This window comes from Carcharhinus amblyrhynchos, chromosome 2 (genome assembly GCF_965287045.1).
Source record: "Carcharhinus amblyrhynchos chromosome 2, sCarAmb.v2.hapA, whole genome shotgun sequence".
NCBI classification, from domain to species: Eukaryota; Metazoa; Chordata; class Chondrichthyes; order Carcharhiniformes; family Carcharhinidae; genus Carcharhinus; species Carcharhinus amblyrhynchos.
In genome coordinates this window covers 115,861,514-115,883,858 of record NC_137325.1, presented here as the reverse complement: position 1 = coordinate 115,883,858, position 22,345 = coordinate 115,861,514, and the positions used below count along the sequence as shown (strand labels likewise).

General features: G+C 40.6%; 1 protein-coding gene across 2 annotated transcripts in view; it reads right to left on the bottom strand.

Moving 5' to 3' along the window:
• The window catches only part of acbd5a (acyl-CoA binding domain containing 5a), a 119,916-nt gene extending 100,613 nt beyond the window's left edge, over positions 1-19,303 (bottom strand). For both annotated transcript variants that reach the window (XM_080211618.1, XM_080211627.1), the window contains exon 1: positions 18,919-19,303. In XM_080211618.1, the coding sequence (XP_080067744.1) occupies positions 18,919-18,994 (76 nt within the window). In that variant the 5' untranslated portion in view covers positions 18,995-19,303. The remainder of the gene's footprint in view (positions 1-18,918) is intronic.
• Positions 19,304-22,345: the final 3,042 nt, after the last annotated feature.

The window sequence follows — 22,345 nt, the reverse complement described above, 5'->3', positions numbered from 1 at the left end:
AGCTTTGGAATTACCAGTTTCATGAATTATTTCAAAAACTTGATTCTTTCGCTGTAGGCAATGCATAATGTAATAAACTTGGAATCACACAAATAATATTGATTAACCACAGCCCGTGCATTTCTCAGGTTTAAGCATCTGAGGTCATCTTCTCAGATCCTTTCGAACTGTTAAAAGTACAGCTATCTTCAGACTGCCTTTCAATAACCCCATCTTTGTATTGGCATTTGCATTTAATGTTTTGTCAATCTCAAATCCCGGCCATCATGGAATCCTCCACCCTTTGCTTCATCACGGTTGCCTATATTTGATAGGAAAATAGCTGGAAATAATTTATCTTCCTAAAAAAACACATTACAACAGCAACCATTTGGTCTCAAAGAGATTCTTTACTTTGGGATTGAATTCCCATCAATACTAAAAGTCTATCAACATTAAGAATGCACGCACAATCAAGTAACTTAAATGTCAATACCGACTGCAGGATGTCAAGTTCAAACCTCTTCAATCTCTTACGCCATCCGTCAAAGTTCATAACGTATTTCTCCATGGACTGGCCATGTGTTTTCTTAAATCTATCAAAGCCTAATGTTGAAATTATCCACAAACTGTAATAGAAGATCAAATCCCTCTTTTTATCCACGTTTTTCCATTCAAAAATACTTTGGCCCCTAATTTTACTCTTTGTTGGTAATGGTACGATTTTGGCTTTATCATGTCCACATCTCAACTCCAGTTTTCCATTGTTTGTACGATTTTGACTGAGAAAATTGGTGGAAAATCAAAACCTGATATTTTGCATTGTCCTTTTGCATCCCATAACTTAAATTGGTCAACAGCAGTATGTTTCTTTTCCTTCCGATCATAGAAATATAATGTTCTTTTAAAGCATCCAATCATCAAGACTTAATGCACATCCTCTGCTACCATGTTAATTCCAACGGATTTTACGTGGTGAAAGAATAAGTCTTAAGCTTATCTTCTGCCTTGAGCAGATACATTCGTCAACAGTTTAGCAGAAAGTCAGAATCTTTCTTGTTCCTTTCACACCAATTGTTCCAGTTGCATCCAGGTACGGGTAATCTAATGTTCATCTGCTATCTTTAACAATGCAATTGGTTTGATTTATTATTGTCACATGTATTAGTATACAGTGAAAAGTATTGCTTCTTGCATACTATACGAAGCATACCATTCGTAGAGAAGGAAAGGAGAGAGTGCAGAATGTAGTGTTATAGTCATAACTAGGGTGTAGAAAAAGATCAACTTAATGCAAGGTAGGTCCATTCAAAGGTCTGATAGCAGCAGGAAAGAAGCTGTCCTCGAGTCGGTTGGTGCATGTCCTTGGACTTTTGTAACTTTTTCCCAACAGAAGGTGGAAGAGAGCATGTCTGGCACGCGTGGGGTCTTTAAGCATGCTGGCTGCTTTTCTCAGGCAACGAGAAGTGTAGACAGTGTGATTGAGTGGGAGGCTGGTTTGAGTGATGAACTGAGCTTCGTTCACAACCCTTTGTAGTTTATTGCTATCTTGGATAGAGCAGGAGCCATACCAAGCTGTGATATAACCAGAAAGAATGCTTTCTATGGTGTATCTGTAAAAGCTGATGATGAGAGTTGTGATGGACATACCAAATTTCCTTAGTCTTCTGAGAAAGTAGAAGCATTAGTTGAAACAGTATTAATTCCAAAGGGTGCAAATGCTAATACATTGACAAATAGACTTTCTGAACTCATCCTCCACCTACTTTCGCTAATTTGATTTGTTCAATCAATATGAAGATTAATATCTCCCATGATTATTGCAGTAACTTTATTACAAGCTTCCATCATTTCTTGATTTCTCCTCCGTTGTTCCGTGCGGCTAATGTCAGTAGGCCTATAAACTACTCCCACCAATGACTTCTTGCCTCGGCTATTTTTCACCTCCACTCAAATTGATTCTACACATTTTAATTCTCCAACCCAGGATCATTTCTCATTGCTATGCTGATTTCATTCTTCAGCAACAGTCACCCCACCTCCTTTCCCTTTCTTCCTGTCCTTCCAAAAATGTCTACTACACTCTTGAATATTCAGGTTCCAGCCATAGTCACTTTGCAATCTAGTCTCTACAATGGCTATCATATCTCACACATTTATTTCTACTTTCACTTCGTCTGTCTTATTACAAATGCTGCATGCGTTCAGATATAGAGCCTTTAATTTTGGCTTTTTACTATTTTTCTTTGCACTGACCTTATTTGCTGGTGCACTTTGATGTTTGAATGTCCCGTCTTTTCCAGTCACACTGTTATCATCATTACTGATAAATCCCAGACTAAGATGATCTGTTACACATTTACAAATATGAACATTGGTTATGAGCAATCCCAATGTTTATATATGTTAAAGCATGATGATACTAGGGCAGAGCAGAGTCAAATATCTTGTTCTGCACATACAGCGGTGGAAGAAATAAATTGTCTACTGTACAACTCAACATAAGAGATCTTAATTGCCTGTGGAAAAGCATATATAAAATATCTGAATGTAGAGGTAAGAGACAAAAAAGAGACATCACAGAAGCAAGACTCTATAGAGAGATGGTTGTAACTCTGGGATCCAAAAAGACAGAGGAAGGTGAAGAACCTATTCACCCTGTTACAACTGTGAGGTTTATAAGATTATATTTTGGATTGTCTTTTGGTTTATAAAGTTAACTATATTTTTGGACTATAGTTTTCAAGGTAGGCTCAATGAAAAGGCTCATGAGACCTGTGGAGTCTGCCTGACAACAAACATAAATAGTTGTTCAAGATCTGAAGACGACTTGAGAGATGTTTTGTTGAAATGGATGTGCAAGGTATTTATGCCTGGAGACAATGTCAGCCACGTAATTAGTATACTAAGAATGGATCCCAAATCTTCCAATGCCCAAGAAAGGTTTTATACCTGTTAAGTTGTAAACAGTGGGTATAAACTATTCCTTTACTTCTAAGATGAAAGAGAGTTGTGATCAAAGATAACTGATCAGCATTCCTACTTAGGTCCAAAACAAATATGTTGCCCAAGGCCAGGGAGGGGAGAGAAACCATTTCTGAAATCAGGCTACATGCTTCCAGGCAATTCGCAGACAAACAGTAGTTGTAGTTTGGTCTTGTATAGTGTGTAGCCAACTTGAGAAGTAGAGAGCAAGAAATTGAACCAGCCATCTTAAGCAGAGAAAATTCTGACTCTACATTCACCACACAGAACACAGGGGAAACTCACTTGAAATTGAAGACAAAGTTCGTTGGGGAATTAAAGGAGGCTGGAAGATTCCATTAGCTTGGAGCTAAAGAAAGGCATCTACAGCACAATTCTCATAGTGAAAGACTGTTATGGTAATAGGAGTTTTCCAGCTGGGAAAGTAAAAAAGTAAAGGAGCAACCTGAACTGTTATTAAAAACATTGAGAGGTTTAGGTGACAAGAGAGTGAAGATTGGTCATTTCTATAGTTTAAAGTGAGTTGCCTACAAAAATAATGTTTTGTCAAGAGTATTTTTTTCAGTCAGTTAAGCAATAAAAGTGTGAAATCTTAACATATCACTCTTTCAGCTAATAACCAGAAGTTTGATTTTCTGTTTAAAAGGCAATGTTCTCTATAGAGCTCACAACAATCCACTGCAGGTCTCAGTTCTGGAAACTTGTTAATTACAAGCGTGCAGTCTTTAATATAATAAAAAGTCTGACAACACCAGGTTTAAGTCCAACCGATTTATTTGATAGTAAACTCACTAGCTTTCGAGGTTTCCCTCTTCCTCAGGTGAATGGAGAGTTCTGGCCTCAGACAGAGCATATAAAGCACAGACAGTTTACAGATTACTGATTAGAACGCGAATCTTTACACCTAACCTGCTGTTCAAGTCCTAAAGTGGCCGACAATGTGAGTGGAAGGAGCACTGATCACAGGTTAAAGAAATGTGTATTGTCTCCAGACAGTACAGTAAGTGAGGTTTTGCAAACCCAGGCAAGTCACGGGGGTTACAGATAGTGCGACATGAACCCAGGATCCCTGTTAAGACCGTCCTCATGTGTGCGGAACTTGGCTATCAGTCTCTGCTCAGCGACTCTGCGCTGTCGTGTGTCGTGAAGGCCGCCTTGGAGAATGCTTACCCGAAGGTCAGAGGCTGAATGCCCATGACCACTGAAGTGTTCGCCAACAGGAAGGGAACAGTCTTGCCTGGTGATTGTCGAGCGATGTTCATTCACTGTCTGGAGACAATACACATCTCTTTAACCTGTGATCAGTGCTCCTTCCACTCACATTGTCGGCCACTTTAGGACTTGAACAGCAGGTTAGGTGTAAAGATTCGCGTTCTAATCAGTAATCTGTAAACTGTCTGTGCTTTATATGCTCTGTCTGAGGCCAGAACTCTCCATTCACCTGAGGAAGAGGGAAACCTCGAAAGCTAGTGAGTTTACTATCAAATAAATCGGTTGGACTTAAACCTGGTGTTGTCAGACTTTTTACTGTGTTTACCCCAGTCCAACGCCGGCATATCCACATCATCTTTACTATAGCCAATACTTCTTTAATAGCTAAGGAATTAATATCACCAATGAATACTACATAAGATTATAAAACTACAAAATCACATAAGAACATAAGAAATAGGAGCAGGAGTAGGCCATCCAGCCCTTCGAGTCTGCCCCGCCATTCAATAAGATCATGGCTGATCTGTCGTGTCTCAGTTCCACATTCCCGCCCTCTCCCCATAACCCTTAATCCCCTCGCTTATCAAAAACCCATCAACCCACGTCTTAAAAATATTTAGCAAGGCACAACCAGCAAACACTTAACTCTGACAAAATTGAACTGTCTTCACAAGTTCATTCATTTTGTTAAGAAAGCCTATCTCAAGTTGCCATGTTGTTAATTATTACTGCAAGGTTAATGAATGATTGTTAGTTCATGATTTTGATGTCCGAGTTGATAAACGGGAAGGAAAGCTTGATTAATTTACTCCATAGCTCATGGAAGGTTGGTTACTTAAATGCTAATACAATCCAAACTGATTGAAGTAAAACAATTCGACAATCAAAATTTATACATCATTAACTCTTAGGCATAATCAGACTGGTAAATCCCAGATATCTCTTTGATGTGGAGTTAGGTGCCAAGTTAAAGGTTTGTCTGGTGCCATATTTTCATTAGTATATTAATTCCAGTGTACTTACAAAAGCTATACTCATGACACACAAGACTGCACTAACTGGAGAAGTGGCAGGAAAGTTATCTATGCTCTGCACTGGCAAGTTGTATATTTTGCTTTAAACTTAGCTAAATTGATGCGTGGGTCAACCTCAATTCTTTACTTGGTTTATATAAAAGGTATATATCCAGATTAATAGGGAGGGGGGGGTGGGGATGTGGATAACGTAAGAACATAAGAAATAGGAGCAGGAGTAGGCCATCCGGCCCTTCGAGCCTGCCCTGCCATTCAATAAGATCATGGCTGATCTGTCGTGGCTCAGTTCCACATTCCCGCCCTCTCCCCATAACCCTTAATCCCCTCTCTTATCAAAAACCCATCAACCCGCGTCTTAAAAATATTTAGCAAGGCAGCCTCCACCACTTCAACGGGCAGAGAATTCCAGAGATTCACCACCCTTTGAGTGAAGAAGTTCTTCCTCAACTCCGTTCTAAACCGCACCCCCTTTATCTTGAGGCTGTGCCCCCTAGTCCTACTGTCCTTTCTGAGCGGGAAGAGTCTCTCCACCTCTATCCTATCCATCCCATTCATCATCTTATACGTCTCAATGAGATCTCCCCTCATTCTTCTAAACTCTAACAAGTACAAGCCTAGTTTATTCAGCCTCTCCTCATAGCTCAACCCCCTCAACTCCGGCATCATCCTAGTAAACCTCCTCTGCACTCCCTCCAAGGCCAAAATATCCTTGCGTAAGTAAGGCGCCCAAAACTGCACACACTACTCCAGCTGCGGCCTCACCAATGCCCTATATAGCTGCAGCAAGACCTCCCTACTTTTATATTCAATCCCCCTCGCTATGAAGGCCAGCATCCCATTCGCCTTCCTGACCACCTGCTGCACCTGCAAGCTGGGTTTTTGCGACTCATGCACAAGGACCCCGAGGTCCCTCTGCACCGTCGCCTGTTGGGTGAAAGGAAAATTATCAGGGAGAAGGAGGTTCCGAGGGACACTGGTGGGTTGAACTGTGTCTGTTTCAATGCGAGGAGTGTCACAGGAAAAACGGATGAGCTTAGGGCCTTGATGTTTGTGAGGAAGTTAGATGTAGTGGCTGTAATGGAGACGTGGTTACGTGAAGGGCAGGACTGGCAGCTGAATGTTCCTGGGTATAAGTGTTTTAGGTGTGACAGAGGAGGGTTGAAGAGAGGTGGAGGGGTGGCACTGTTAGTAAAGGGAAACATCACAGTAGTGCAGAGGGAGGACAATATGGAAGAGTTAGGGATTGAGTCGCTGTGGGTGGAGTTGAGGAATAAAAAAGGGAGAGATTACGATGCTAGGGGTATACTGTAGGCCAACCAACAGCCCGAGGTCAGTGGAGGAAGCCATTTGCAGAGGCATTTTGGATAGGTGCAGGAAGAATAGGGTGGTTGTAGTGGGTGACTTTAATCTTCCTGGAGTGGATTGGAGGGGGCCTAGAGCTGGGGGTACGGAGGGAGAGGAGTTTGTAAAATGTGTTTTGGAAGGGTCCCTAGAGCAGTATGTAACTAGCCCGACTAGGGAAGGGGCTATACTGGATTTAGTGTTGGGTAATGAGCCGGGACAGGTGGTTGAGGTTGAGGTAGGTGAACATGTGGCTAACAGTGACCACAAGTCCGTCTACTTTAGGATAAGAATGGAAAGGGATGAGTGCCGGCCAAACGGGAGGGTGCTGAACAGGGGGAAGGCGCGCTATAGCCGGATTAGGAGGGAGCTGAAGGACACTGATTGGGAGGGACTGTTAGCTGGCAAGTCCACAGTTGGCAAGTGGGAGGCTTTTAAGGGCAAACTGAAAATGTTGCAGGAGAGGCATGTTCCGGTTAAGCGGAAGGATGGGAAAGGTAGGATTAGAGAGCCGTGGATTACAGGGGGTATCGAAGACTTGGTAAGGAAGAAGAGGGAGGCGTATGTTAGGTCGAAACAACTGGGTACGGAGGAATATAGAGAGAGTAGGAGGGAGCTAAAAAGGGGAGTTAGAAGGGCAAAGAGAGGGCATGAAATGGCTTTGGCTGATAGGATTAAGGAAAATCCAAAGGCATTTTATTCCTATATTAGGAGCAAGAGAGTAGTTAGAGGGAAAATTGGTCCTCTTAGGGACAAAAGTGGGGAGTTATGTATTGAGTCAGAGGGAATGGGGGAGATCCTGAACGAATACTTTGCGTCGGTATTCACGAAGGAGAGGGGTTCGGTGTTGTGCAGTGTCTTGGAGGGAGCTGTGGATCAGTGGCAGGAAACATCTATTACGAGGGAGGAAGTGCTAGGGCTTTTAGGTAGCGTAAGGACGGATAAAACTCCGGGGCCTGATGGTATTTATCCCAGGCTGCTTGGGGAGGTGAAAGATGAAATTGCTGGGCCTCTGGCGCAAATCTTAGTCTCTTCTTTGGACACAGGTGAGATCCCAGAAGACTGGAGGGTAGTAAATGTGGTACCGCTGTTTAAAAAAGGTAGTAGGGATAACCCTGGAAATTATAGACCGGTGAGTTTGACATCGGTGGTAGGGAAATTAATGGAAAAATTACTTAGGGGTAGGATGTATGAGCATTTGGAGTGTTGCGATCTGATTAGGGATACGCAACATGGCTTTGTTAGAGGGAGGTCTTGCCTTACGAATCTGGTAGAATTCTTTGAGGAGGTGACAAAAACGGTTGACGATGGGAGAGCCGTTGATGTCATCTATATGGATTTCAGTAAGGCATTTGACAAAGTCCCTCATGGTAGGCTGGTAGAAAAGGGTAAGACGCATGGGATACAATGACAGGTAGCTAGGTGGATTGAGAACTGGCTGGGCAACAGGAGACAGAGGGTAGTTGTTGAGGGGACCTTTTCGGGCTGGAGGCCAGTGACCAGTGGTGTGCCGCAGGGCTCACTACTGGGACCTCTCCTCTTTGTAGTATACATAAACGACTTGGAAGAGAGCGTACGTGGTGTGATCAGCAAGTTTGCGGATGACACCAAGATGGCAGGGTTGGCGGATACTGAGGTGGAATGTCAGGTGATACAGCAGGATATAGATAGGTTGGTACATTGGGCAGATAGGTGGCAGATGGAATTTAATCCTGACAAATGCGAGATGATGCATTTTGGAAGGAATAATGCAGAGAGGAGCTACGTGATAAAAGGTAGACCGATTAGGAGTATAGAAATACAGAGGGACCTCGGAGTGCAGGTTCACAAGTCTATGAAGGTTGCGACACAAGTGGAGAAGGTTGTGAGGAAAGCTTATGGAATGCTAGCCTTTATAGGAAGGGGTATAGAGTATAGGAGCTGCCGTCTAATGCTTCAGTTGTACAGAACGTTGGTTAGACTGCATTTGGAGTACTGCGTCCAGTTCTGGTCACCTTACTACCGGAAGGACGTGGAGACTCTGGAGAGGGTGCAGAGGAGGTTTACCAGGATGTTGCCTGGCATGGAAGGACTGAGTTACGAGGAAAGGTTGGAGAAACTGGGACTTTTCTCCTTGGGAAGACGGAGTTTGAGGGGAGACATGATAGAGGTATATAAGATACTGAAGGGAACAGATAGTGTCAATAGTGAGAGGCTGCTCCCTAGACTGGGTACAATTACGAGAGGTCATGATCTAAGGGTGAAGGGGGAGAAGTATAATTTGGATGTGAGAGGAAGGTTCTTCACGCAGAGGGTCATGGGGGTATGGAACGCGCTACCGAGTAGGGTGGTGGAGGCAGGAACGTTGGACTTGTTTAAGGTTTACTTAGATAGACACATGAGCGAAACAAGGATGGAGGGTTATAGTAGGGGGTATTAAATAGGGTCAGAGCCTCGGGAGACACCGGAAATGCAGACTTATATGTTAACGTTTTTGTCTTTTTATTCCGCAGGTAGTGGTCCACCTTGTTGTCAAACAAGGGGCATGCACACGGTGGGTCGTGCGTGGGCTGCTCTGGGAGGTTCCGAGAGTGGCCTAGTACTTCGTGTTGGTGTGTGTGCTTGATCCTGGACCGGTAGACGGGCGCTGCAACAGCTCAGTGACTATCACTGCTAGCTGTGCAGATACATGGATTTGGGCCTGTGTCTGTGGGAGTTTGCGCATTCTCCCTGTGGCTGTGTGGGTTTCCTCCGGGCGCTCCGGTTTCCTCCCACACCCCAAAGATGTGCTCTTAGGCTGATTGGTTTACCAAATTGACACTATTCTCCCCTGAATCTGGCTAAGTTAGGGGTTCCACTAACAGACACGCAGGGCAGGGTAGGTGTAGGAGGATGCGGTGGCGTGGGCTCGTTGGGCCGAAGGGCCTGTTTCCCGTGCTGGGTTGTTCTTTGTTTGTTCTTTTGTTTATTAGCAGAGTACTCATATCATGGCAAGCAAACAAAGTGTATACCTGTGGATTTCTCAATAGGTTGGAACCTCAAGCGTGAAGAAGGGTTTCCAATAATGTTTAAAAATAGATTCAAACTTCCAGTTACTAGCTAAAAGAATAACATAAGATTTCATGTTTTAAAACAAGTAACTAAGACAACACCATAAACTTTTTTTTTATGTAGGTACCAACACCTTTTTTTAAGACAACATGTACTTTATTCTTCAGAATGACATTCCCCTTTTATACTCAACACCTTTCACACTCAGAATTATAGTCCTTTAAGCAAACAGGCCACAATCGCTCCCAGCTTCCAACAGGTTTGCATATCCTCATAGTAACTTGAAGTAACCATGGAGGCGTTTCCTCAATTTTCAGAGAGTTTCTTACATCTACCAACTACAGGAAGCTTATTCCATGATTGATCTTCCCCAGCATTTCAGGAAAATCTCCCAGAATTCTTAAATGGTTTCAGGATGCATCGTTTTCAGTAGAATCCATCTCTGTCCCACGCCTGGTCACAGTAGCTTGCAAAGCCAAGCAGCCATGTCACTTTGCTGACTACACAAAACCCCAGTTTGCCTGAAATATTCATTAATTTGTAAGGAAACCTGTAACCTGATCTCAAAAGTAGTTTCCTCTGCCCTCTTCTGCAGGAAACGCATTAGCATTTTTACCTAAATGCAAGGGCAATTGGTTATCTTTGACTGCCAAAAGTGTAAATACCTTGCACGTTCTTCTCAGGAAAATAATCAAGTCTTTTTTTAAGCTAAGCCTTCCTTTAATCCCTAACAATCAAACCACCAAGGCTTACTGTTGGGCAGACTGCAGGTCAGCTCACAAGGTCTCTTTCATTTACCCTAACTTTAAAACTACAGTGTCAAAATATGATCTCATAAACCTCATAACCATAACAACATGATGATGTTTCTCCATATACATTTGGCAGCAAACTAACCAAGAAAATGCCTGGGGTTACACATGTTATGATCCCTTATTATATTCCTGAATGCCAGTTGAAAAAGAAACCAATTATGACATACTTGTTTATTTATTTATGTAGTTACACATTACATATATGCCTCCTAACCCTACATCCATAAGTTTCATCTGTCAGGAGGCAGGGGTAGTTTTAAGTAATCGATGTTTGTACTGTTGGATGTTAGAAATAAGATATAGATTTAAGTGACATTCATTCAGTTTTTCCGTCTGAGAAAGGGTAAAACTCATCAGATTCATGTTAAACAAAGGTCTTTGCACGTCTGGGGGCTTATGGTTTCTTTTTAAAATGCATCTCTGTTGTGCTTAAGAGAGTTAACTGTGTGAAAGTTAAACAAGAGCCTGGAGAAAGAATAAGCTGTGGCTTAGCAGCCAGGCACCTTTAAGGAAAAGGCCTGGGATGGAATTTTCTGGCTGTATTCACCCCGAAACCAGAAAATCCCGCCACAAGGTGTGCCCATCACCTGCTACAATTCCTGTGGCAGATGGGTCAGGAAAATTCGCCCCCTGATGTTTTTGGTTTAACTGTTCCCAGGTAGAAAATGCTCAATAGTTTGAGAGAACACAGCTCAGCTGTACCAGAAACTGAACAATGTAGTAACGGGCTTTATTGCAAGTCCCAGAAAATAAAGAACAGCTAGTTTTAAAAACCAGTGGACGAAAAGAGGAATTCCAGGAAACTGAAGTTAAAAGACTGGAATTGGAGCAGGGCACTGCTCATTGAAATTAGGGACGGAACTGATGAAGTTGGCTAATGGGAAGTCAGAGATCTGAAAGAATCATAAGGATGGCAATATCTGACTACAGACCGTGAAGCAATAGCTGAGGCAATCGGTGGCTTGTTCTCTGAAAGACTGAATGAAAGTTTGAAAGCTATTAAAGCCAAATGAATTACTGAAAGATTCAGAAATCTTGGAAATGAATCCTTACTGGGAACAGCTGAGGGAAAGCATTGTTTGGAGAGGAGAGTTTGGAAACACATGTAGAAGCCGGAGTCGAGTAAGATTAGTTGGCTCATGGTGTAATAACTCTCTGGGAGAATTTGATCCACTGCCTGCACAAGAACCAGTGTTTCAGCATTAAGTACTTCTAAGAATCTTTTTAATTTCCTCTACTTCCCAAGATGAGAACAACATCTCCCATTTTCCTAAACAAGATATCAACTGCACTAGAACACTCTTCAGGAAGATTAGTACGTGAAGATTGCTGGAAATGGGAACTTAAGTATGCAGTTACCCAAACTTTTTATATGTTTTATTTGTCTTTAAAATGTCCTCAACTTTTAGGTCTTTCAGCAGGCAGGAACAATTTATAACTTTAAGTTTAATTTATATTTTTATGTGGTAAGAAAAGTGGAATATAGTTTCAATTCATTTTTCGAGATTGTGCCATAAAATCTGGAGGGCCTCTGAACAAAAAACATCAGGTTTTCTGTATTTGTCTGGTACATGCATTTTTAATTAGGTTTACAATCCTGAAAGTGATTTACAGAAGGGATAGTAATTTAGTGATTACCAAAGCAGAAAAACAATTATGCTGTTGCCTGGTGGCAGGAGTCCAATGTCACACAGACACAGGGACAGACAAAAAAAAAGTTCGTCAGAAAGGGAAGAAGGGAGTTCCAAGCTCTCTGATAAGAAATACTACGAGGCTTATGGGGGATTGAGTTTAAAGAACTCATGTATTTGCTCTGCAGTTGAAGTAACTGAGTTTAGAATGGTGTTTAAGTAACAGTGAGTAGGGGTGTCTTAGGAAGAGATACCAGCTGGGCAAACAACATCTAGTGAATGTTCAGAAATTCACCAGAAGAGAATCATGCCATGGGAACAATCCAAGCAAAAAGCCAGTGTTAAGACACTGGTAAATCTTCACTTTTTTGTGTGTTTGTAAAGGTATTGCCGGAATTAAAGAAATGGCGCAAGTTTGAAAAATTTTCTGATATTTGTATTGAGATCTTTCTGATCTTTTCGTTTGGTGTAATGTTTTTCTTGTTTAAATAAATGTTTTATTCTTTTATGTTAAAAGTTCATCAGTAAACTCCTGTGAATTTGTTCAGTAACTTCCAAAAAAAAATTAGGATCAATCAAGATAGGTTTCACCCTCGGATTGAACTTTGTCTAGTATGAACTTCAGCTTGGACCGTAATATGTGGTAGGTCTTAACTCCAATACAACAAAACTAGCATTTGATCTTATTCAAGTGTCCAACCAGTTCAACTTTCCAATTAAGCTTCCCAATTGTCCTCCTTTAGACATAACATTATCTTTCTTTTTAATGGCCTAAAATGATTAACTGGGATGGAAGCAACCCTTTCAAGTCAGAATTGATGACGTTAAGCTATTCTAGATCTATTCTGCTTAATATCTCAACCAACATCTTTAAAAGCTTCACGTCAAATTCCCAATGTTAAATTATACTCCAAGCTTATTAGTAATTCTCAAATTAGTAATTTCTAATTAGTAATTAGTAATTTCTCAAATTACACAGTACTTCATAAAAATTATCAACATGCATCAAGATGATGTCTGGAAGTTTCCATTTACAATACCAACATTGTGAGATCAGCTTTTAATTGAATATAACCTATTTTCAGCAAAACCGATCATACCAAAAAACAAAAACATACCCTGGAAACATCATTCAAGCCACATATGTTTATTTCCTTAGTTTTCTGCATCTGCTGCTTCTCTGGCTGGTTTCAGAAACAGTTCTCTCTGAAACGCTTCACCATGTAGAAATGTAGCTTTTAGGCATGTTGATCTATACATCCCATTCGTGTGTGGCCAAAAAAGCTAAACAGATTTTCAAGATTACTTTTCCAGCTGTGGGGGAGTCCACTAATATTTGCAATATCCACTCATTTTACAAAGCCCTTAGCAATTAGCTTCACTTGAGTCTTCTTCTTCTTCTTCTTCTTCTTCTTCTTCTGTCCGCGAGGACTTTTTCCAGTGTACATCCACCTACATGACAATGCTGGTTGCCCCTCATCTGATACTTCAGAATAAACTGTGAACCCTCTCCAACTACCTAACTCTCTTTCTTTTGTCTCTCCTTAGGCTTTATGGCAGCCACCAAAACTTCATGATCATGAAGACTTCTGCTTCTAGTTCTGTTCTGAGACTGTTCTGTGGTCTATATATTTTTTCCTAATCTATTCAAGCTGTGCTTTACTTGAACTGTTTTGTCTTTCAGGAATACTAGTGAGAGATCATCCTCTTGTACTATTGGAGTGTCTTTCTCTAGAAGACAATTGTCTTCAAAACTAAGAATCACTTCTGGACTTACTAACAGTATTGCACTTTCTCACTCTGTGATTTTGTCTATAATAACCCTTTGTCCTCACCAAGTATCACTATAGAAAGAATAAATTCTATAATGATACTTATTACAGAATAAGTATCTATATTTACATAATTAAAATATTTTTGTCTTTCATATCCTTAGACCCATGGCAACTACCTCATTAATGTCAATGGAGGGCTTCCAAGAGAATGTGGTGGCATTTTCCAATTTTTTTTATTAATTTCAACACTTGTCACTAATCTCTTTTAGCTGTGTACATTCATCCATCACACCTGCATTTTTTAAATAGGATTTTTAACCTTTGACGAGTATGGTAAACAAACTATGAAACTTTCAGACAATTTGCTTTTCGTCTCTCTGATTCTGATTGATGGCTCCTCGAGCCTGCTCCAACATTAAGATCATGATTGGTTAGATTGCGGCCTTCTTACCACTTCCCTGTGTGCACCCCGTAATCCTTGGCTCCAATATCAAAAATGTGCCCGACTCAGCCCTGAGTGCTTTCAATGATCAACCACCACTGCTTGGTGGGAAAGAGAATTCCAAACACTACAACACTCAAAACCTTTCTCCTCATCTCATTTTTAAATGGCAAACAACTTACTTTAAAAATGTGCCCCTTCATTCTGCACTTCCCTACAAGGGGAAACATCCTTCCAGCATTCACATTGGATGGTATAGACTGCCTGCTGTGATAGTGGAGTCGGACACTTTAAGAACTTTCAAACGGTTATTGGATAGGCACATGGAACACTCCAGAATTATAGGGAGAGGATAGCTTGATCTTGGGATTGAACATAGCTTGGCACAACATTGAGGGCCGAAGGGCCTGTACTGTGCTGTAATGTTCTATGTTTCTATAAGTGCATTCAGAATCATACTTGTTTTTACAGTTTTCTTCAACGTGAGCCAAACTTGCATTTAAAATGCACTTTTTTAAACAGATGTTTGAATAAAATACTGTGGCAAAAAAATTAGGTTAATATCCTGACCAGGCAAACTGTAGACCAAACGATTCATTGTGCTCCATGTCAAGTTTCGTTTGTGCCTTGTTCATACCTTTGCTGTTGAGTAAACTTTGTATCTCACTAGAGACAAATCAGTACATAATAGCTTATTCCAGCTATTTTATACAGAATTACAACATCCTTTACTTCAATACATTGTCATCACTAAACCTAAAGCAAATATCACTTTTATATTCCTTAACCTTGTCTCAATCCTTCAACCTAGATACCATTTTAACCTATTTGTTCCACATCCTGTTGAAGAATATACTAGCACTGCACAGTTAAATGAATACATAGCTAACACATTCAAAGGACTAAAACTCCGGGTGACCAGTAAAATTTGTAAGCTTCATTATCTCCATCATCTTCCTTGGAATTCTTTGTGCCATCTGACATTGAGGAACCTGCTTTTCTACTTTGGGCAGTTCATCACATCATGATATTGAGTCACACCTAAGCAGCTGTTAATTCTTCCTTGGACATTTCTGGGATTTGTGTACTTATTACTGTTGTTTCAATTCTGTTTCCTGCTATAGCAGCCAGATATGCTAAAGAAGCTTTCATCGTCATTCTGCCTGTCTTTAAATCTTCCACTGAATGGGCACATTTCTGAGCCTGGCATTCACCAAGTCTTCAGCTGTTTCATCACCACACAATGTACAATTTATTCCATGAGGGCTGAAGGAAATCATATGAAATATTTGAAGGCAGCAGGTACCTAATTTTAGAGGGTCTTCCTTCCAAGAATCAAACACCACTTAGAACCAAGAGCCTGTGCAATTGAGACACCTTAGCACAATCCAGCAATTTAAATGCATCCCCAAATTGAATCATCAATCCTTTATACAATCTGTTAAAATCTGTGATATATTCCTTCTTTAACTGATCATCTGCTTTCCAAAATCTAAGTCTTACCATGCATCACAGGTATTCAACAGATAATGGGTTTAGAAATGATGACTGCAGAAATTATCTACATGATAGGCAAACAGCTCACAAAATACTTCCAATTTTATTCCTCATAGGAAGCAATAATGACAAAACCATACTCTGTATGCTGTTTGGTATGAACATAACTGTCATCATTCGTCCATTGGTTATATGGTTCAGAGTCTTCAGATTTTCTTTTCCTTAGCTTTCAACCTTCACCTTTTGGCAACCATCCTCTGTTAGCAGGTTATTTTTCAGAAAGCTAGTTGGTGAAGAATGAATCTTCACATACTTTATTATTAAGAGTTATGCATTACAAGTATAACCTCCTTACTAAACCACTACAATTTTAGTCACTCTCTATTTATAGGAACCCAAGTCAATGGCCTGCATACAAATTTCCCTTCTGTAAGAAAGCGTGTTGACTCCTTCTGGCAAATCAGAGAAAAAAAGTCATTTATCAAGTCCAAAAATCAGGATTGCAAACCCATATCCTAACACCTCATGGCATTGCTCACGACAGTAAAACTGACTGAACAATCACAATATTTAAAATTCTATTCTTTGAGTATTTTTAGATTAAATGTGAGGGAATGGATATGTTGGGGAATGGAATATATGTAAATTTTGAACATCTTGTGCCAATATCAGAAATAGATCAGGTACAACATGAACCGGATTCAGCACAAAATTCATCCAAATGCACCTAAAGTCTAACTCTTGAACTTTTACTAATCTGCTCTGAATGCCAGCAACTGAATGGTGTCCAAAACTGAGAATATTCATTTTGGCTTATCAGAGGGCAATTTTGTGCTTTGGGCCTGTAATTATTCTGCAGCAGATTCAAACTTGCATTCTTGTGGTAAAAAGATAGTATGCCAATACACTACACCAGCCACATTAAATTAAAAACACAGCCAACAGAATTCTATGAAGTAAAAATAAATGGAATGCTGTCGTTTGGTGAATGTATGCCTTTAAAATATTTTGAACAGAAAATTAACATTACTAGCCTTTCCAAATCTTAAAATTTTGCACTTGCCCATGTGGTACCTATTACTTGTCAACTCAGTGTTATTAATGTTGCACTGTGGTGTGAAAAATAAACTGAGGTAATTTGTAGCAACTATTATATTATTCAACACTTTAAAACAGATTTCTACACCAAGTAGTTCACTTTTAAAGTATGGATTTATGCTCTGCATGACAACGATGATTCCAACAGCTCCAGTCTCAATTACCAAATGGAACAAAGTTTCCATTTAAAATCTTTATCTACAGTTTTAATTGCACTTTCAAAATATTAATTAAAATAGTTACACATATCTGGATTACATATTTAACAGAAATCAATAAATTTTCACTAATATAGCACCTGCCATGATTAATGCTTCACAGTGAACGAGTGTAATCACTGTTAGACTGCCAAGAAATATGGCACATAATCTGTGTAAAATAAGATCAGACAAATAAATGGAATATAGAAAAAATGTTTTGAAAGTTGTTTGAGAAATAAACATTCACTTGTGGCACCAAAAGAACGCTGCAGTCCTTAAATAAAACAATAGAATTTTGTGTGTTAATGCGCAAGATGAGACAGGACATTGGTTTAACATCTCATCCAAGAGGCATCTCCCCTGATTATTCAACAGTGTTACATTGAACTATCAGCCTACACTATAGGATCAAATCTCTAAAGAGAGGCTTGAGCAACCCAGCACAGAGCAAGAATAGTACCACTGAGTCAAGACTGATGCAGACTAAAACAACAAGGTGCATTATACAAAGACAGAAATGTTTCAAATGATATGCAGGTAAAATAGGAGGGAAAAAGCATTGGTCTTCTGCATGATACAATTGTTTGCTGTGATGCAAAAGATAGGACATGGAGGGATGGAATTATAATGATCCTTTCACATTTCTGATTTTCTTTGCATTATCCAATTAGATAAGATTTACTGAACAGAAAATAACAATTCAGCCCAATAGGTCTGTGACTGAATTTATGTTCCATGGGAACCTCCTCATTCTAATTCAGCTGATTATATTAGCATTACATTCTATTCCTTTCTAGCTTCGTATTAAATTAATATAATCTGTTTGCCACACATATTCAATCTGATAGCAATCTCACTTCAATCTAATTAGTTTCATACAATTTCAAATATAGGAGTTACTAATAAATCCAATTAAAATTCAGGAGAAAAACTTCACATAGTAATTAACGAAATATTTTGACTTCACTCATGGGATGCAGGGATCTTTGGCTGGACCTGCATTTATTGCCTATCCTTGGTTGCCTTTGAGGTGGTGGTGCAATTAGGATGGACAACAAATGCTGCTCCAGTCAATGATGCATCCAAAGAACATACTGAATTACTTAGTAACTCTCATTTATATGACCATTGGTTTTGGACTATCCCCACACATGGAAATATTCTTTTCCATTTCTACCTGATTAAACTTCTTCATTAACTTTAAAGGTTACTCCTCAGACTTCCTTTTTTATTAAGGGGGCAAAATACACTTCGGCTTTTCTTGGTCTCTCAGTTCTGGTGATCTATCCTTGCATCCGCTGTAATTCTTTCATATGTTTCTTGTCATATGGAGATCACAACTAGGTGCAGTACTCTCTTAAGTATGTTTTTCCAATGTTCTATACAAGTTAAACAAAACAATTGTTTTTGAATTTAATCCTTCTAGATATAAACCCTAAGGGCTTCAGAGCACATTTAAAATTCTGTCCCTGCTAACAAAATGAAGCAGGATAGAGCAATGTACCAAAGGTACTAAATCCAAATAACTTCAAAAAGGGAGAGACCAAATTTTACGTGAAGTATAAACAGCGCACATTCCCAGGTTATAATAAGTAACACTGACCAGAACTCACTCAAAACCGTAATAAGTACCTCCTCCCATCAGTTTCTCACATGGCAACAAAAATTATATGGGATGACTTGACCTGACACACAGCATGACGACTGTCATATATCATCACAGAGCTATAATCAGGACTCACTGGATAAATAAACCCAATCAGCAAAGGAGGATTTTTTTTAAATCTTAAAATAAATTCGTTTCAGACTCCCAGAGAGATTTTTTTAAAAGAAAACTCCCTCCCCCCATTAACAATATAGAAGAAGAAAATGCTTTCACCGTTTTTAGGTAAACTCTGAATAACACTGACAGCAGCTTCAAATCTTCGCTGGTGAATGGATTTAGTATCCGCCATCTTTTGGAGACGAAGGGGGTCCAAAACCTTAAAGTATTTTTCCCCCCACCCCCAACTTCGACTTTCACAGAAACAAAACAAACGAATTATAAACAAACAGACTAGGCCCGTGCGGGTTTGCGCAGCGAAACAGAAAGCGATGGCTGGGCAAAGCTGTCAGGGGTTAATCCGGTGGCAGTGGTGGCGAGGGTACAGCTGTCAGCCTGTCAGTGCCAAGTGACAGCCCTGGCCATGGTCCTAAAGGCTGTCTTTAAACCACCTTTAGATCGAGTGCTGTAATCCGCAGGAAAATGTCTGGGATCGCTCACATCATCCTCCCAGAGCGAGGGCGGGCGCGCGCGGCAGCCTGGGAATTGTAGTTCTGAGCAGCAGCGGCTAACCCGGATCTGAACCCGGCGCCCGGGGCAAGCTGACTACAACTCCCGGCAGGCATTGCACGGCCAACTCCGACTCAGCAGTTCAGTAGTCGTTAAGCTCTTTGCAACTAGTTTGGGAGGTTTGTTTTTGAAGCCAGAGTTTCTGTTGAAACAGCAAATAGATTCACGTCTTTTTTTTGGAAAAGCTATCATAATTAAATGTTTACGCCAAGTTATAATTTTCCTCTTCCCCTAAAGTAAACAAAACTATAAGTTTATCATGGTCAGCTTGGTGCAAAACATCTGGTCCATCAAAATCTTTCTAACAGCCTAACTCTCCAACTATGATATCTAAAGGATAGGATTTTGATGAAATAAGATTTTTTTGATTACTACAATTGAACAACATCTGGTTTTTATTTGTTCAAGGGGTGTGAGAATTATTGATGACCAGCATTTATTGCCCATCCCTAACAGCCTTCCCACCTGGTGCGGAAGGGGGCAGGGGTGGAGGAGAACCTCCTTGTGAACCTGCTCCTGGGCCTGGCAAGGTTCATTTACAGGGGCAGGCTGCGAGGGATTGAGGGGGTCATCCAACCTGACCATCTGCCCCTCTACCGCGGCTACATTTGTGGCCAGGTGTCCATGGAAAGGGAGCATCCGCTGGGCACAGAAAGGATTGGGGTGTGTTATTGGCCCCTTTAATCAGACTTTAATTTGATGTTTTAAGTTTCCTTTTTGCTTTTGTCTTTTGTTTTGAGTGATTCCCCTGTTAGGGAACTGTCCCTTTTGAGTTGTCCCTAAGTTAATTTGATTTCATTTATTTGGTTCAACTCAAAAGAGTTCCCTAATTGCCTTCCTTGTTGCCACTGGGCGGCAGAGATCCCCCGATGGAGGTCCCTCTACAGAGGGATCTCCCCCAATTATCTTGGGGATCTGGGATGGAGCGTGCTGCACACAGCAGTGCCGTACAACTGTAGGTTTTTCCAGTACACGGGCTCCCGAGACTGCCCTTTCTGTGGCCTCGTGGAGCCCATGGACCATGTCTACGTCATGTGTTATAGACTGCACACCCTTTTTGGTTTCCTGAAACACCTTTTACTGATGTTTTGTTTGCACTTCAGTCCCACGCTCCTGATCTATGGGCACCTTGTGCGGAGAGGGGTGTATCGGGATGCCAACATCCTCGTGAACCTGCTCCTGGGCCTGGCGAGATACACCATCAATAGGTCCAGGCAGCAGGCAATCAACAGGGTCATCCATCCCGACTGTCGGCGTTCGCGGCCAGGTGTCCCTGGAGAGAGTATATGCAGTGTCCACGGGCACAGTTGACGCCTTCCTTGCCCACTGGGCACCTCAGAGGCTGGGGTGTACTATAGACCTCGACAATCACATTTTGATTTAATGTTTTAAGTTTCCTTTCGACTTTGTTTTTTTGTTCGGGCCGTTCCCCCCTTCCTTTTTGGGGGGGCTGCCCCTTTTAATTTGTCCATAAGTTAATTTGAGTTTGTTTACTTGTTTGGCATGCAAAAGAGCACTTGTTGGGTATGCAAAAGAGCTCCCTAATTGCCTTCCAGGCTTGGCTGAGATTCATCACACTCCCATTTTGTCGCAAGCAGGTAACAGGATTTTTCTCTGGTTTTTATGGACTTTGAGCACCTGATTGTCACACAGACTGACAAAAAGTTTGGTTGTGGGACACACGTTTATTAAGTTCTCAGGTAAACCATACTTGCTTTTTCACATACACTATATCATGGAGTTTTGAATGTTACTTAACCTTTCTACTTTGTGTTCACATAACCTATTTTAAAGCCAAAATGACTTCTTTAAAATAGCTTTCCCTAGTTTGAAACGAGTTTGAAAGATGGTTTTTCAGTCAATACAAAGTTTATCAAGGAAAAGGAACAATATTTGGATGATCTTCCATTCCCTTAATAATTTTGTATAGCTCTATAAGTATGAGATGAAACACCATTTAACTTATATTGTGGCTTTAGTTGAGAACACAATTTTGGTTAAAAGTGTCTCTGCTTTATAAAAATACAATGGGATCTCCTGCTTTCTTCTAACCAGAAAAAAAGGACTTGCATTAATGTCTCAACCAAAAAATGGCATATTTGGCAATGCAACATTCGCTTTGTACTGGAATGAAATATCAGATTAGAATAAACTTGGCCTCTCAGGTAGTGAGCACTCACATTTGAATGGATCGTAATCCAGTTATTAAAATTCTTCCTCATGTCAATAATCCTACAAACTGTGTTTGGACTTTATTCTGTTCCAAGTTGTATTTATCATCTTTAAATTAGTCAATTTGTACAATAAAAAACAACTGCTTATGGTTGTGAATTTTGAAATTAATTCAGAAGTACTTTAAAACTATAGAAAAAGGAGCCATTAGTTTAATTTTTTCTAACGTACCTTTTGCCTGCATTTGGACTCTGCCCATCCTACTCCTCAAGTTAATGCGTATCAGTCCACCTGTAAAAGGAGACCTGTTGATGGCATTGTAGCAACGTCACTGGATTAATAAGTAAGAAGTCTCATAACACCAGGTCCACATCATGACTGGACTAATAATACAGAGACCCAGGATAATACTGGGCTCAAATCCCACCTGGACTGCTTGCGTGAATGCAAAAATATAGGGACCCTTCCTTTTGAAATTCTGTTTCTTTTTGCAGTATGCCTTTGAGGGGTTGCTCTTCCAATTTGTCCCTCAGTTTGTTTGATTTAGTCTAATTGGTTCACCATTTTGCTCAAAAGAGTATTAATGGGCACGGCTGCTGCTTCACCTCCTTCAGTCAGTGGAGGTTCTGCATGGTGGGCTCTCTATGCATGGGTATCTCATCCTTAATGTGGGTATGCCAGTGTTGGACTGGCGTAAACACAGTAAAAAGTCTGACAACACCAGGTTTTAGTCCAACCGATTTATTTGATAATAGACTCACAAGCTTTCGGGGTTAGCCCCTTCGTCAGGTGAATGGAGAGT